The following is a 15,843-nucleotide window of genomic DNA, read 5'->3' on the forward strand; positions in this document are numbered from 1 at the left end:
TTCAATTATCTTCCTTTAAGGAGACCAGAATGAGTGAAACAGAGCAAGGAGTTGGGGGAGTGGTAGCAGATAAGGCCAGGGAGGTTAGGGGGAACAGATCAGGGATTTTAATATATATTAACATCTCCAGAAATTCAATGACTTTATAAATTGAGGGAAGATTGTTTTGTTTAGAAGTTTATAAAGAATTGTTCACCATTTAGGAAAACTGCACCCTCCTACCTGTGGTTTCACCAATCAATACACATGTAGCTGTCACATTTACAGGTGCAAGTATCATTATGTGCAAGACCATTTCATTATGTCTTCTAGTAGAGTCCTATCCTAGCCTGTATGTACTGAAATGCATATTGTTTCCTTTTTAACTATTCTTTCTTTATTTCTGCCTTATATTACAATTAGGACATTATATTGGTTGGGAGGGAATTATGTGTGCAGACAGATTCTACTTTGTATGCACTTCACTTAAGAATAGTGAAGGGGGCATTTCAAATATTTCAAATTATACATTTTAGAGTGTAGGTCCAATAGGTTTCAGAAAGACCAAGATATGGCAAGAAAATGAAGGGAGTATTCTAAAGCCAGGATGAGAATGGAGGAATGGATTGCTGATGCCTGAAAGTGAGTTTCAGAAGGCTTGGTAGAAGGACTTCCCGATAAGGACAGAAAAGAGGTTGCTCAGGGATGCATGAAGATGTAACCAGGAAATCGATAGGCTTCTTGTGGTGACTAATGTTATGTAGGATGAAGGGTTTTTTTTTATGTGTGGAGGGGTACTGGGGTTTGAACCCAGGGGTACTTTACCACTGAGCTACATCCCCAGCCCTTTTTAATTATTATTTTTTATTCTGAGACAGGGTCTTGCTAAGTTGCTTAGAGCCTCCTTAAATTTCTGAGGCTGGCTTTGAACTTGTGATCCTTCTGCCCCAGCCTCCCAAGTCTCTGGGATTACAGGTGTGTGCCTGTAATCGTGATCTTTCTACCTGTTTAACAGAATAGGCCAGGAAACAAAGAGGGTTCTCTCCTTCACAGACCAGAGCATCTCAAGGCCAGGCTCCATTTTTTACCCTGCCCTCAGGCCAAGCACACTGCTATAAACAGGGCACTTCTAACCTCTTTGAGGCTGGGAAGAGACAGGCTGAAAAAGGAAAAATAACAGAAAGACAGAAGCATTCAGAAAAAAAATCCAATGGGCAAGGGTCAGAGACAGATAAGGAGAAAACAGAGACCAAGAGAGACAATATTCTTTTCAATTACTACAGTCATTATTTATTGAATTTTTTCTAGGGGCCTGGTGCTGGGCAAAGTGATGCACATGCATTACTATCTCAAATAGAGATTATTAGGGCCCCATTAGACAGATGATGAAACTGAGGCCCAGATAAGTAAAGTAGCCCAAGGTTTCAAAGCTAGTTTTAACTGATTGGGTCAGGATTCTGCCTCTTATATCTGGGCTGTCTAGTATGTCTCAGAGGGCGAGACAGACAGAAACAGTGGGGTGGGGGTAGACAGGGAGACAGAGAGGTACGCAGACGATCACGTGAGCGGCAGACCCACACAGAATCATTTCCCAAGGGACTGGGATCAGCGGAGGGTGGGCTCAGCGGTGGGCTCCGCAGGGTACTCACCTGGGCGCCGTCTGGGGATCTCAGGAGCACTCGCCCTCCCTCGGCTACCCGTACGATCCTCCACCACCCGCTGACCTAGGATTGAGAGGCCGCCCAGGTAAAAGCTCGCCCAGGCCCCACCCCTCACGCGCTCTGGGCGGGCCTCTTCTCCCCTCCACTTCCCCCACCACCCCCATCCTTACGGCTTCTCACCAGACACCTCTAGCCGTCGGCGCCGCTGCTGCCAGGCGCGAAGAGATGTCAGGGGCCCTCAGCACGATCTCGCAAATATACTGGACGCTTCCCTCCCGCCGGCTCCGGAGCTAGCGGGGTCACAGGCCTCCACCGCTACCGACGGCTCCTCGGCTCCCATTGGAAGAGTGCCTTCTGCCTTCCCTGGGATTGGCTGAAAATGGAAACACTTTATTTTTACCCCCCAGGCAGGGATCCAAGCCGAGGAAAACTCCGCCCCTTCGGGGGTCTTTGATTGGTTTACGAGCCTAACCCATCCGTTAAGAGGATTGGCCGGGAAGAGAGTGCTTGTCATTGCCCTTTGCCTTTCTATTCAGCAGGACTTAGTGGAGCCCGGGGGCAGACGGGGGTGTAGCTGCGAACACGCAGGCGCGAAGTCCCAAGCCAGGCTAGGCCTGAGTCACCGCACTCTCGAACTCTCCAGTTAGTCACCTAGCCCTTGCATTGCTTTACCAAGCGACGCGACTTTAACCCCAGTTTCTCAAAGCTCCACACCTACGTGCAAGGATTTCTGAACCAGATGTCTCTCTAGGAGAGCAGAATTCCTACTTCCATTCATGGAGGTTGAAGTGGTTATGGGAATATGGACATCTCACACCGGTCCCTACAACTTCCAGAGATATTGGTCAAGTGACAACCTCGCTAGTAGCCTCAGTTTAACCATCTGTGAAATGGGAATATATTTACTTTCCCCCACAATGTTGTGATGATTAAATGAGAACACAAATTAATTGACTGTGGAATAAATAAAGACTCTCCAAATTCTTGCCTTTCCCACGTTCAGGCAAAGAAGACTATGGTCCAGAGAGGCAAACCAATTGCCTTGAAGTCACACAACCATTACCCAGAATAAAACGCAAGCTTATATCTTCCAAAGGAAAGCTGTTTAAGAAGGAAGGAAAGACAGGAAAAAACCTTCTATTAATGTAGGTTTTTGAGTTTCACAGACCTCCGGGTGAGTCTGCGGATAGAGTTTGGAAAAGCCCATAAACTTAAATTTATTTTAAAATTAAATTAAATTAATTTGCAACAAATTTATGTCTTTATTCTTTCCCTAATAACTAAAATTTAGTGTTTTCTCAATTAAGAATATAACTAATGGGCTGGTGGTGTGCCTCAGTGGTAGAGCCCTTGCCTAGCATGTGCAAAGCCCAGCATCACAAAAAGGAAAAAATAAAAAGTAACTAACCATACTACTACTATTATTGGTGACTGTCCCCAATAGAAATCACAGAGATTTTTACATCACGTTATAGATGTTGTGGATCTCTTGAAATATATAATCTTATCACTGTTTTAAAATCATGATACTAGCCAAGCATGGTGGTGCACACCTGTAATCCCAATAACTCAGGAGACTGAGGCAGGAGGATCACAAGTTTGAAGCTAGCCTCAACAACTTTAGCAAGGCCCTAAATAAATTAGTGATACCCTGTCTGAAAATAAAATATAAAAAGGGCTGGGGATGTGTCTCACTGGTTAAGCACCTCTAGGTTCAATCCCTGGTACTACAAAGTGAAAAAATAAAAATCACAGTACTTATTAGATCCTCCATAAGATCTTATGATTTAATGAATTAATGGGGAGCACATATATTACTCTAGTACATATTTGCTTTATATATGTGTATACACACACACACACACACACACACATACCAGGGTACTCTACCACAGAGCTACATCCCCAACCCTTTTTATTTTTATTTTGAACAGGACCTCACTAAGTTGCTGAGGCTGGCTTTGAAGTTGCAATCCTCCAGCTTCAGCCTCCCAAGCTGCTGGAATTAAAGGCGTGTACCACCACAACTGGCTCTTTTTCCATATTTTGATAACTATATTTCAATATAATAGTTTTCCTTTGTAATTCTACATATTTTGTTTTAGGCACTAAAGAGGTATTTTTTTTTTCTGAGAAAAGATTGATGGGTTTAATTAGATCACCAAAGAGGTACAAAACATTGAACTTGAACCCAGACTCCAGAAAGACAAATATTTGGTCTCTCTTGTTCTCTTATTATATCCCTGTCACCCATTCTAGTATGGGGCACACAGTAGGTGTCAATGAGTACTTACTAAATGAATAACAGGATTCCTCCCTAATCGTCCTTCACACCCTCGCTTGAGGGAACCAGTTCTGGCCCTTTTGGTCACCTAAGAATAAGGGACATTTCTGAATCTACTTTTGTCCCTGCCAAAACTGATTATCTTCACAGAAGTGAATAGCACTTTAAAGGTCTGGCCCTAGGAAACAGTGGGAACCTCATACTCAGGAACAGGGCCCTCTGCTTCAGAGGTAGATAATCTGTGAAGGATACTAGGACAAGTTCAGCATGGGATCAGGCCCTGGGGCACATTGGATGTGTGACTATTCATTGCCGCAGTCTGGCTGGGCACAATTCAGGAGCCACTTGTCAAAAGAAACAAACTTTATTTTTAGAACCACACACCCAAACCACACAGCTCCTCAGGAAAAACCCTCAGAGCCCAACTGCCACCACTGGCTTCCCACAAGCCTCTCTCAACCTCCCCCACTCCTCCTGCTCTTGAGGCCGATTGGCTGGGTCGGGAGCGCGGAGCCAAAAAAGTCCCCCAATGAGCAGCTCAGTGGTCTGAAAGGGCGGGGAAACAGCCCAATGAGCGTCACTGCAGAGGAGCCAATCAGTTGGCAGCTAGAAGTTTGCTGAGGCCGCTGTGAGTCAATCATCAGCTGGCAGCTGGAAGTTTGCTGGCAGCTGGAAGTTTGCTGGGGTCCCTTCCGCTGTGGCTCTCAACAATTCATCCTCCTGGCTTCTGTTTAAGGTCCCAGCTAATGGGACCTTAAAGAAGAAGACTACATTTTGGAGCTAGATGTGTCCCTAAAGACCTTTTTGAACAGTCTTCTTTTTTTTTTTCCTTTGGAGGTCCAGTTTAAGGACTGAGGGCACAGGGAACAAGATGTCATTCTAAGCAAAAAAATGTCCTCTCCTCCTCTTAGGGCTTGGTGGTTTCTTCTGCCCTCCATCAGAAGAAGCAGATAAAGGCACAACTGCAATGGAAACAAGACTCCATTGGGAATTCTTGCTGGAGCAGAAAGGAGTCACATCACTGACCAAGAGAATGTCAAGCGCCTCTCAAAACAAAGAGAAAGAGCTTATTTTATTCATGTGAAAGGGTAGTAGGGGTGAACTAGAATTGAGGAATGTCAATTGGTTTTAGGTGTATTTTAAAAGCTGTTTTTCTTCTCCTGGGAAGCACTTTAACCATGAGGTAGGGGTAGTCAGCCCATCATCCTGGTGTCAAATGTTACATTTTTCATGTTGATGCCACATCCTGCATAAACCTCTTTGCCCTGTGATAGGATGAGTTGTTGCAGCTGTTAAGAGAGCACATGGGTGGAGAGTGGAAGAAAACATAAATCATGCAAGTAACAAGTTCAAGGGCCTAGGAATTTGTTGTTTCAGTGAGTCCTCAACAGCTTTATCTTTTATGTTGTTTGTCCTTAGAGAGTCATGAAGAGGGTGTTCTGGCTTTAATGATGCACCTGGTTTCTAAGGCCCACAAGACTATTTGAAAGTGACTGAAGTGAGGGAGTGGGGGAAAGCACAAATGCTTTTAATACCCCATGAGCCTTGAGTTAAGATGGGAGAGCAGGGAGAGAGCACATGCTATGCTTTTAATAGCTTATAAGCTAAGAGTTAAAGTCCCTGAAGTGCATTTGCCCTTTTCAGGGATGGGAGCTGTCTCATCTGCCCCTTCAGAGTTTTTACTTGCTTAATCTTAAGGGGTGCTGTTTTTCATGAGGGTCTCTTACTTCTTCATTCTTATGCCTTAGCCCTGGACATGAGCACCTTGGACAACTATACTAGAATCTCATTATTGGCTCCAAAGAGTGTCCCTGCAGACCAAAGGCCCTCTCTGACAGGGTGGATGAAGAGAAGCCTCATATATCAACTTGAGGGGCTGGGAATTTGATTGGGGTGTAGAGAGAAATCAGGGAAGAGCACAAAGAAGGCTAAACTTCAGAGACTATCTTCAAAACTAGATTCTATCTTGGGAATTTAAGTTGTTTCTCCTGGACTGATGTCCCAGCATGATTTGCCTTAGATTATAAATGGGAAAACTGAGGCCCTCTAGAGAGGATGAGGGAGTCACATTGTGAGGTAGACCAGACTGAGGCAAGAATAATCAGGCTGGCTACCTCTCAGACTGGCTGGGATCCTCTTGCCGGGCTCACACCTTCCTGGCCCACTCCAGAGCCTTTGCCCTGCTGCCTCCCATTCTCTCTTGGCTCTTCACATGTGCTCAGGGGACTGGCTCCAGATAGTGTAGGGAGATGTCTCTTTCGATTCTGCACAAGATGCCTTGATTCAAGGTTCTGCACTCTTTTCTTTGTTCTAGCCCTGAGGTACTACATTATCTTGGGCAAGTTGTTTCCCTTTCTTCTTTTAAAAGTAGTTTCTTTTTGTTTTGAAATGGAATCTTACTATGTTTCTCAGGCTGGTCTTAAACCCCTAGGCTGAAGCTATCCTCCTGTCTTAGCCTCGTGAGTAGCTGGGAATACAGGTGTGCACCACCATACCTGATTAAATGTTTCTCCCTTTCTAAGCCTCAGTCCTTTTTACCCAGCTCTGACAAAATGAGTCAAGATCAGAACCAGAGATATTAAAACCTCCATTCTCTTCCCAAAACATTTATCAGAAGCACTGAGAATTATGTTCATTATCTGGCATTCCAGCCATTTCAAGAGACATGCCCAGAGAGGGAAGGGGCCTTGCCAAAGTTTCCACCACAACGTGACACTCAGCCTGACTCCTCTCAATCCTTCTCCTTCTATATCTAAAGCCTGGCAATTTCAGTAACTTAAAAGCTCTCTTGTAATAGACAGATTTCTCATACAGAAGAATTCTAATTACTTTAGATACTTTCCTCTCGAGGAAATGCAGCATAACTCCTCACTCCTTAAACATTAGCTGCATATAGTGGCTTCTTTCCAAAGATTACAGCAGCACAAAAAAGGACTAGCTTTAGAGTGAAGAAACCTACAGACACTACTTCAGCCATATGATCAAAGTTAACATCAACAGCAATAAATCATGTTGATAATACAAGCCCTTGATATGATATGATTAGAATAGCATTTTACTTCTGTGGTCTTCCTCCCATGTTGTGGTTTGAATCTAGAAATATCCCCCAAAGAGCTCATATGTTAGGCAATGTAGCAAGTTCAGAGATGAAAATATTGGATTATGAGAGCTATAACTTCATCAGTGGATTAATACATTTGATGGATTAATAAATTGGAATGGACTACTGGGTGGTAATGGTAGGCAAGTAGGGCATGGCTGGAGTAAGTAGGTCACTGGGGATGGGCCTTGGGACTCTTGTCCCTGCTCCTCCTTCCCCTCTGCTTCCTGGGTGCCATGAACTAACAGTTTTCTTCCATCATGCCCTTTCATCATGATGTTCTGCCTCATCTCAGGCCCAGAGCAATGGGAGTAGGCCAATCATGTACTTGGACCTCTGAAACTGTGAGCCCTAAATAAATTTTTCATCCCCTAGTTGTTCTTGTCAGGTACTTTTGGTCACAGAGACAAAAGGTAACTAACACTCTCTCTTGTTTAATCATGAGAAAAACATCAGACAAATTCCAGTGAAGGGATATTCTACAGAATACCTGACCAGTACTTCTTAAATATTGATGGCTCCAGATTATCAAAAACAAGGAAATCCTGAGAAAGTGTCACAGTCAATAGGAACTTAAGGAAACATGACAACTAAATGTAGTATGGTACTCTGGATGAGATCCCGGAGGATACAAAGGACAATGAGTTAAAACTAAGGAAACTTGAACAAAGAGTGGACTTCGGCTAATCATAATGTGCTGATACTGGTTCATTAACAGCAATAAATGCACCACAGTAAAGTAAGATGTTGATAATCAGGGAAACTGGCTGTGGGGTATACAGGATATTTCTGTATTGTCTTCGTAGTAATTCTTTAAATATAAAACTACTCTGAAATTAAAATAAATATATATATTTAAAACCCTACCATATCCATCCCCATGGTACCTTCTCATCTGAGGTATAGCTTCAACTTCCTCACAGCTTTTTCCTCCCTCCCATCCATTCTCCTGACAGCCAGCAGAGGGCTGTCTCTAAAACGCAAATCTGACCTTATCTGAATCCTTCCTGCAAAATAAAGGCGTTAGATGGAAAGTTCGGGAGATATATTGTAAAATACCGACCCGAATATTTGTCTAAAAGTTATTATAGTCCAGACGAATGTGGGAAATATTTCTGGTGTCCGTGGAAATAAAGTTACTAGGTCCAAAATTAAATACAGCTCAGTCTTTCCAAGGTTTTCCAGACAAAGCCTGCTTTTCAGATACCCAACTCCCGACTCCTCACCCCATCGATTCCCCACCCCACCGCACAACTATAGAGTGAATTTCCTTTGTTCTGCCTTTATCTGTATAGAAACTCCTCAGCCTCAGCCCTCTTTATTCCCGACTTCTCCCTTAGGTCCAGCTACAGGGATTCTGCACCCCCACCCCCCAAAGACAAGAGCGCGCTCCTGTATGATTGTGTTGTGATATCCGGACCGATATCGTAGCTTTTATTTTTTTTTACTACGTAAGAACGAGAAAAAAAATGGATTCTTCTGGCTTCCCCACGCCTAGCTAACACTAGGCCCCAAGAAAGACTTGACGCACTAGAAATGAACAGATGAATCACCGAATAAATTAAAGTTCAGGCTCAGAACATCTCTTTGCGCATGCGTCAAACGAAAGGCGTGGGAAGCTCTTTGCTACCTGGCTGGGTCTAAAGCGACCGCCGCGACAGGGAGGGGCTTCCTCAACCTCACCCTGCGATTGGTCAGGATGGTCCGCAATGGTCTGACGCAACGCCTTTGCGGCCTGGAGGGGCTTGCCCCAGGTCTGCAGAACCCCCAGCAACTACCATCTTGGAGGCGATTGCGTAGGCTAGGAGGTTTCGTGCTGGCCTGTTGGAAGACTGGCCGCTAGAGACTGCACACTAGGGCGGACAAAAGACTCGAAGCTGCACTTTGAATTTGCTCAGTTTTATTAGGATCATCAGGGTTCACAGGGAAAAGAGGCGGGACTTCTGGGGGAGCGGGGACAGGAATACCGCAATGGCAAAGCGGCCTTGCATAGACACCTAGGCAGGCTAGCGGCACGGTGAGGGGGGAGGGAAGAAGGAAAGGATGGAAAGAGAGAGACTTGGTAGAACAGGGTGGCAACAGAGCCTTCAAGGCTACTGCACAGCTGCGATGAAGGCTACAAGGACCCTCTCCGCTTTGGGATCAGGGTGTCCACTCCACAGGAAGAGGGGCTGGGGCCAACGCTAACAAGGAGAAGGGGGCTAGAGGGGCCCTGACCAAGGCATCACAATAAATACGTTTAGCAGCACACAGAAGCCTGCGGGAGGAGGAGGGCCAAAAAGGGGGAGAATCTCCCTTCCCCCCTCCCAAAATAAGAACTCTGCAATTACTAAACCATAAAAATAAACTTTAAACCCGTGTACGAAGTCGGTCACCCCCCAGAAGTGCAATGTGGAGCCGCGTGGCCCTAGCTGAGGGGGTGGGAAACGGGACAGGGGGAGGGGGATACAGAGAAGAGACCCCCCCAAAAGGGTCAGATGTTTATCCGGTTTTCCCCCTCTTCCCCGGGTTGGCCCAAGCGTTTGGGACTTGAAGCACCTCCTCAATGTCAGAATCTTCTGAATCGATTTCACTTCCTTCCTCCACGTAGCTTCTTTCCTCCTCATAGCTGTCTTCGCTTTGCTCACTGCCTGCACAGGGGAGAGAGGCAAGGAAGGGGAAATCGAGGAGGGCAGTTAGATGTCACTCTGAAAAGGAACAGAAGACACAGCCAGGGCCTTTGAGGGGCCTGGAACCACTTTCCAAGCGCCTCTGCTTGGAAAAAGCAGCTCTGTTTGTGTCAGCACATGCCCACAGACTCAATCCCACGGGGGGGGGGGGGGTAGGAAGGAGGCATGAAGGCAGGGTGGGCTCCCTGCCTCTGTCCTGTCAAAATTGATACATTTCTGAAAGTAGCTTTTTTTCTGTCCCCTCACCCCCCATTCCTCAATCTGGCTCTTCCTGAGTTCAGACCTCAGCTGAATAAACCTATTCATCCCCAGGCAGCTCCCTCACTTCTTTTCCCCAGTCTGGTGCAAACAGGCCCCAGTCTGTCTTTTTCGGTCCAATTCCCCACACCCACTACCACCCCAGGGTTGGGCAGACCAGCTCTGCCTCCCATTCTTGGACTTGCCATCAGGTGGGAGAAGAGGACTGACAACTCCCTCAGTTCCCCTACCCTACCTGAAAAATAAATCTAAATTGAGGCCACTCACTCATCCCACGCCATTACCCTTGATGACCCACCCCTGTCTGAAATGATGTTTGTCAGGGAGCCCATGGCCAAAATCTGTAGGAGTGGTTGGTTTTCTCACCCAGTCTATCTCCCTCTCCACCAGATGGGGGCGGGAATGACACTTCTCTTCTGTCTGCTTAGAATCAAACTCAAATACCTCCTTTACACGGGTTTAAAGTTTATTTTTATGGTCTTCTGGGTCAGAACCAAACTTAGGAGTTACCTCAAATACTTATCTCTCCCTTAAACCCCCTTGTGCAATCCTTCCTCATTTCCCAAAAATGTGTTCTTTGATAATTTCTGTGGTCAAGAAGTTTAAACATGTTGAGATCTGCAAAGCGAAATAGGTTTTTTTTCACAGTAGGTTTTCTTAGTCTTTAAGGTGCTAATATGTGTGATTCTATAAGAGGAAATTATTGTATGTAACATGTATGACCACTGAACCCTTCTGTGAGGACCAACTTTCAAAACTGATAAAACGGTTCTCAGGAGACAATTTTGGAACCCTTGCCCAACAAACCATGCATTTTCACTCTTCTAGGTCCTTGTTCACACTATCCATTCCATGAAAATGCTCCACAGTGCTCTTTATTGGGAATGCAGCTTCCAATTCAAGTATCACCTCCTTTTTCTAGCTCTCCCACCCTCTTCCCCACTCTTGAGTTAGAATTAGCTGCTCCATCCTCTAAGCTTACAAAGGAAACTGTCACTTCACCTTCAGCTGCCCAAACAAGCCTGGGAGTTCTCACAAGACCAGGGAGCTGGGTACAGAGTGCTGAACTGTAATGTATTTGCCACTTTTTTCCACGTAAGTGTGTGTGTGTGTGTGTTTACTTTTAGTTTTCCACCACTATCCCCTATATTTTTGTCTACTTTTTTGTCTTTTGCTCTGTTACAACCTAGAACAGTTCTATCACCTAGAATTGAACTTTTTTTGTTACATTTATAAATTAAATGCTCTCTGACCTTCCTTTATTTAAAAAGCTGCATAGAAGGTTTTTTCTTTCCTTCAGAAGAAAAGACAGTGTTAGTAGCTGGATACCCTGGTTCCAGGCTTTCTCTGAGAGAAAAGAGTCTAGCTCACCTTCCTCACTGCCCTCCTCCTCTTCTTCTTCCACTGAGTCTTCAGAGATGATCTCTACCTCATCCTCGTAGTCATCCTGGTTGGAGCTGTTATCCTGATCCTTGTCAAAGATGTTAATATCATTCTTGTAGTAGTCAATGTCTCTGTCGTCATCATCACTTCCCTCATTGTCACCCTCGTTGCCATCATCATCACTACCCTCATTGTCACCTTCATTGCCATCATTGTCTTCATCATCACTGCCCTCATCTCCGTTGTCACTATCACTGCTGTCCTGGTTGTTGGCACTGATGCCTCGGTTGTCACTGTCCAGGTTCTTGTTGTCACTATCAACACTTTTGTTGGGATTCTCATTGTTTTCAGGATTCTCATTTTTGTCGTCAGTGCTCTCATTGTCATCAGTACCCTTGTTGTAAGTGGTCTCATCATCAGCACTCTCGCTACTGTCAGCAATCTCATTGTTGGGGTTCTCAATGTGGTTAGGGCTCTCACTGTCACACAGGCTCTCATTGATGTCAGTTATCTCATTGTCAGTGGTCTTGAAGTAGTCGGTGGTTTCCATGAAGTCAGAAATCTTGATGTCATGAATAGTGTCATTGTCAGTGGTCTCATCAATGTCTGAGATCTCGCTGAGAACGTCTCCCATGGCATAATAGTCATTAGCGTCTTCCATGATCACCATCTCAAATTCATCCTTGGCTTTACTGTGGGGAAGTTTCAGGCTAAGTATGGGGTTAGTGGGAGATAAACCCAGGGAAAACACTGAAAAATGGTAAGTAAATGGGAAGGCAGTAGGCTACAAGGGCTCCTAGGAATGATGTTAGGCTAGGAAGAGTCCCATTTCTGCCCTTGACTATGTAACCCTCAGGCCATTTCTGGGAGTCATTCTTCACTTATAAAACATTGCACTAGATTATCCCAAAGGTCCCTTGCAGCTCCATAAATCTTGTATAACACTAACCTAGTCTTTGCTCCATGTCCAACAAACCATTTCTCAACCACCAATTCCCCCATCACCTTTCCTTCTCTTCTTGCTTCTTTCTGTTTGCCCTGTAGCCCCCTTCTCTCATGTAGTAGCGTAGAGGGTTAACCCACAGGTCATTCTTGATAATCTGTTGAAAGAGAAGGGGAATAGAGCCATGTGTATAAGTGCCAGACCTTACATCCAATTCCCCAGACACCCAGGGAAAGTCTAGCAAAGCCTTCTCTGCAAATGCCAAGAGGGTCCTCACCTCAGCAATTCTGTCAGCTTCTGGGAGGCTGTGGTTTGAGAACCAGCTGAAGAAGCTGTGGCTGGTGTCCTGGTTCCTGCGATTGTGGGCCTGGGGTTCCTGGCCCCGGTGCCAGCGAATAGGGGTGGAGTGAGACACCAGCCGGCCTATGGGAAGAGGAGGTCATAGAAACAGGACTGGATAAGGACAGACAGGGGATTTACCTTGGGACCACGACTTACCCGAGCGGTTGCGCTGGAACTCCTTGACGATCACCATGTTTGTAAAGTAAGGGTTTGTCTGGAAGTATAGCTTCATTTTGTAGCCCATGGAGATATGTCTGAGATCCTGTACCTGCTCAGGGTGGTGGCAATGGTGGAATCTTTTCCCCCAACGGTACCTCCCACCCCCCCTCACCTTTAAGGACCAGATTCCTTGGTGTTCCTCTTTGGCCTGACCTGAAGATTGGTCAAGTAGTGGAAAATGTCTTCATCTCGTTGGTTGATCAAGATTGAAATTCTGGGGTGGTTGAGGAACTGATGAGTGGAGCAGTTTAGGTCAAGGATTAACTGTTCAATGTGAGGGAGGGAGGGAAGGCCAGGCAGGGCAGAGCAAAAGAGAGGCTGGAGCAGGAGGATTTCTTCTATATTGATGTGATATGTGTAGAGCAAGCATACTTTATAAAAGCATACTTTTATTCCCATGATACAATTTATGTGATGAGACCCTGTGTTTATGTAATGTTAAATCTGTGTTAGATAGCCTTGCCATGGTTCATATTTGCTATGTGTCTGGGTGCTGAGGATCTATGTCCATGTGATATCTCTGGATGCTGAGGGTATGTGTACACAAAATACTATGTATCTGGGGGCTGAAGGCCCCAAGTGATGATGTATCTGGTTACTGAGGGCCTCTAAGTGGGCGTCAAGGGTCTGCATCCACATGATGTTGTGTGAATGGTTCTTAGAGTCTGTGTTCAAGTGATGCTATATGTCTGTGTGCTGAGAAGCTATGGCTACATAACACTGTCTGGGTGCTGAAATCTTGTGACTACATGATACTGTATGCCAGTGTGCTGAGGGCCTGTGATCACATGATATTTATATCAGGATGCCAGGGGTCTGTCTCCATGTAATTCTGTTAAGATGTTAAACCTATGTGTTCCTAACATGTTACATGTATATGTGTTCCCCAGGGATGAGCTTAACAATCAGGAACAGTGAATGGGATTCTTCCTATTCTCCCTTTTCCTTCAGTTAACCCCTTGATCTCCATACCCAGGTAATTCTCTCCTGGCCTTTCAGAGGCTCCAGCCCCTCCCAAGTGCCCTCTCCTCCATCCCCTCCCAACTCTAGCTAGGATTGAGGTCTCCTAGTGTCTAAGTAGACAACTAGGCTTGCAGAGCCCTCTGTGCCTTAAACATCCTCTCTGGGCAGTTTCTCTGCCTTTCTCCTCCCTCTTCACTGTCTGAGTCAGTTCATCTTCTGTATGCCCCTCCCCTTCTCCTTTCACCATCTCTGGTCCAATTTTTCTGCTGTGCTCCCCTGTTACCCTCCCCCTTTCACTGTTTGTGATCCATTTTTTTTAATGTTATGCTTCTCCTCTTCCCCCACTCTTCCCATATGTGGTCCAGTTTTTATTGTGTGCTCCCCCCAACATCTCCAGTCCAGCTTCTCTGCTGTTTTGCCCTCCTCCTTCCATCCCTCTTCTACCCAATCTAGTCAGTCTTCCGATAGGGGGCTCACCCCCATCTCTGGCCCTTCCCGACATCCCTTCACCCTTTCTGTCCCTCCCCCATGTCTCCTTTTCTGTCATGGGTTTCTGGCCCATGAGTATCGATGAGAAGGATACTGCTTTGACCCAGAAGCCTGGGATGTGCTGAATGATCAGGTCTCTGCGCTCCAGGAAGGGTCTTCGCATCTGGATGAACTTGCGCTTGAGACGCAGGAAGGCCTTGCCTGCCTTGATGTTCACTGCCTCCAGGTCCATTTGAATGCTCTCCAGTGCCTGCAGGATGCTTTCCATCCTCTCAGCATTTCTCTCTTTGCTTTCCTTCACCTTCCTCTGCTTCCTCCGCCGCCGCCGCCTCCTCCTCCTCACACTTTCCTTTTCATCCTCATCCTCATCTTCCACTATGATGACAGCCTCCTCCTTCCTCTTTGGACTGACTAACATCTGGGGCCCCCACCCCCCTGAGCTACAGGTTTCTAGGGCCTTCTCTCCTGCAAGGCTGCTGGGCTCTGCAACCTGAAAGTCAATTTCCAGGCTCCCCCCAGAGGCTTCGGAAGGGGGGAGTGTTTCCAGGCTCCCTGTGGGAGGGGGCGACTCCCCATACCCTGACTCGATCGCAGGATCCCAGCCGGGACCACCAGCACCCAGGGTGAAGTACGCGCGGATCCCCCCCTCCTCAAGAATGACATAGGGTGGCGGTGGGGGCAGCGCGGGGCCCAGTCCCACCCTCCTCATATCAGCCAGCACCTGTGCCGCCTCGGTTTCCTCGCGGAGCCTCGGGCGCTGCTGGGGTGGAGGGAGAGGCAGTCGCAGGAGCGGCGGTGGCGGCGGCGGGGGAGGCGGCGGCGGCGGATCGCGCTGAGGGGGCTCCGAGCCGCTGAGGCGGCGGGTCTTGGCCGGAGGCCCCTCATCCGGGCGGTCCATGGTGACCGCGCTCACAAGCTCAGGAGATAGCACTAGCTCCTTTGCTCTTGGCCGGCCGCCGCTACCAGTTACACCTCAAGTGCAGCCGCTGCGCCTCACGCGACCAGCTCCGCTCACCGCCTCGCTCTGGCGTTCCCTCCCACAGCGATTGCCCTACTCCCTCCGCGCCAATCCCGAGGCCCCGCCCAGTGCCTGACGCAAGGAGCCTGCCTGCCTCATCATTGGCTACCGGCCGCCGCGGCGGCGCTCGCGTTCCTGCGACCCCTGCCCGCTCTCACGCAATCTGCTTGCCAACACTACACATCATCACTTTGCGATTGGCTCTCCTCAAACCCGCGAATCAGCGGGCTAGCTACCCCGGCGAAGAGAGGAAAACTGCCAAACGATTGGTTGCGAGGAAAGCTAGGGGAAGAAACCCCTCTCCCTCACTCTTAAAACGTTTATCCAATGGGAAAAGTACCAGTGGTTCTGAAGACCAAAAAACAAGACGAAAAACAAACGCAGTGAGCAGGATGTGCTCAAATAAAATCGAAGAGCCTCGCTATCGTTCCCCCGCCCCCCTCTCCTCAGCAACTACGCACTTCTTAAATCTGCCCCTTCCCCCATCTCTTGCTTCTGCCCCCGTGGTCAACTCTAATGTATCCACTTAGGGTGC

At 47.0% G+C, this 15,843-nt stretch overlaps 2 protein-coding genes across 13 annotated transcripts in view; both read right to left on the minus strand.

The window, feature by feature from the left end:
• The window catches only part of Kantr (KANTR integral membrane protein), a 102,680-nt gene extending 100,518 nt beyond the window's left edge, over positions 1-2,162 (minus strand). For 2 of the 12 annotated variants that reach the window (XR_006853444.2, XR_006853443.2), the window contains exons 1-2: positions 1,821-2,151; positions 1,629-1,703 (exon numbers count right to left, since the gene is read on the minus strand). The gene's annotated coding sequence lies outside the window, so the exon portion shown is untranslated. Of the gene's footprint in view, positions 1-1,628; positions 1,704-1,820 lie in introns of all 12 variants that reach the window. The other 10 variants (XR_009227525.1, XM_046452645.2, XR_006853442.2 and 7 more) reach the window with 8 other exon arrangements.
• A 6,745-nt stretch (positions 2,163-8,907) lies between these two features.
• On the minus strand, positions 8,908-15,338 carry Tspyl2 (TSPY like 2). The gene is made up of 7 exons (XM_046452648.2): positions 14,385-15,338; positions 12,992-13,069; positions 12,776-12,887; positions 12,555-12,700; positions 12,340-12,434; positions 11,323-12,026; positions 8,908-9,654 (listed from the first exon to the last, which is right to left on the minus strand). The coding sequence occupies exons 1-7, from the start codon at positions 15,186-15,188 to the stop codon at positions 9,506-9,508; spliced, it is 2,088 nt and encodes a 695-aa protein (XP_046308604.1). The 5' UTR covers positions 15,189-15,338; the 3' UTR covers positions 8,908-9,505.
• Positions 15,339-15,843: the final 505 nt, after the last annotated feature.

This window comes from Marmota monax, unplaced genomic scaffold (assembly GCF_021218885.2).
Source record: "Marmota monax isolate L192 unplaced genomic scaffold, Marmota_monax_Labrador192_F-V1.1 WCK01_AAM20220418_F8-fsc00223, whole genome shotgun sequence".
In the NCBI taxonomy this organism is placed as follows: domain Eukaryota; kingdom Metazoa; phylum Chordata; class Mammalia; order Rodentia; family Sciuridae; genus Marmota; species Marmota monax.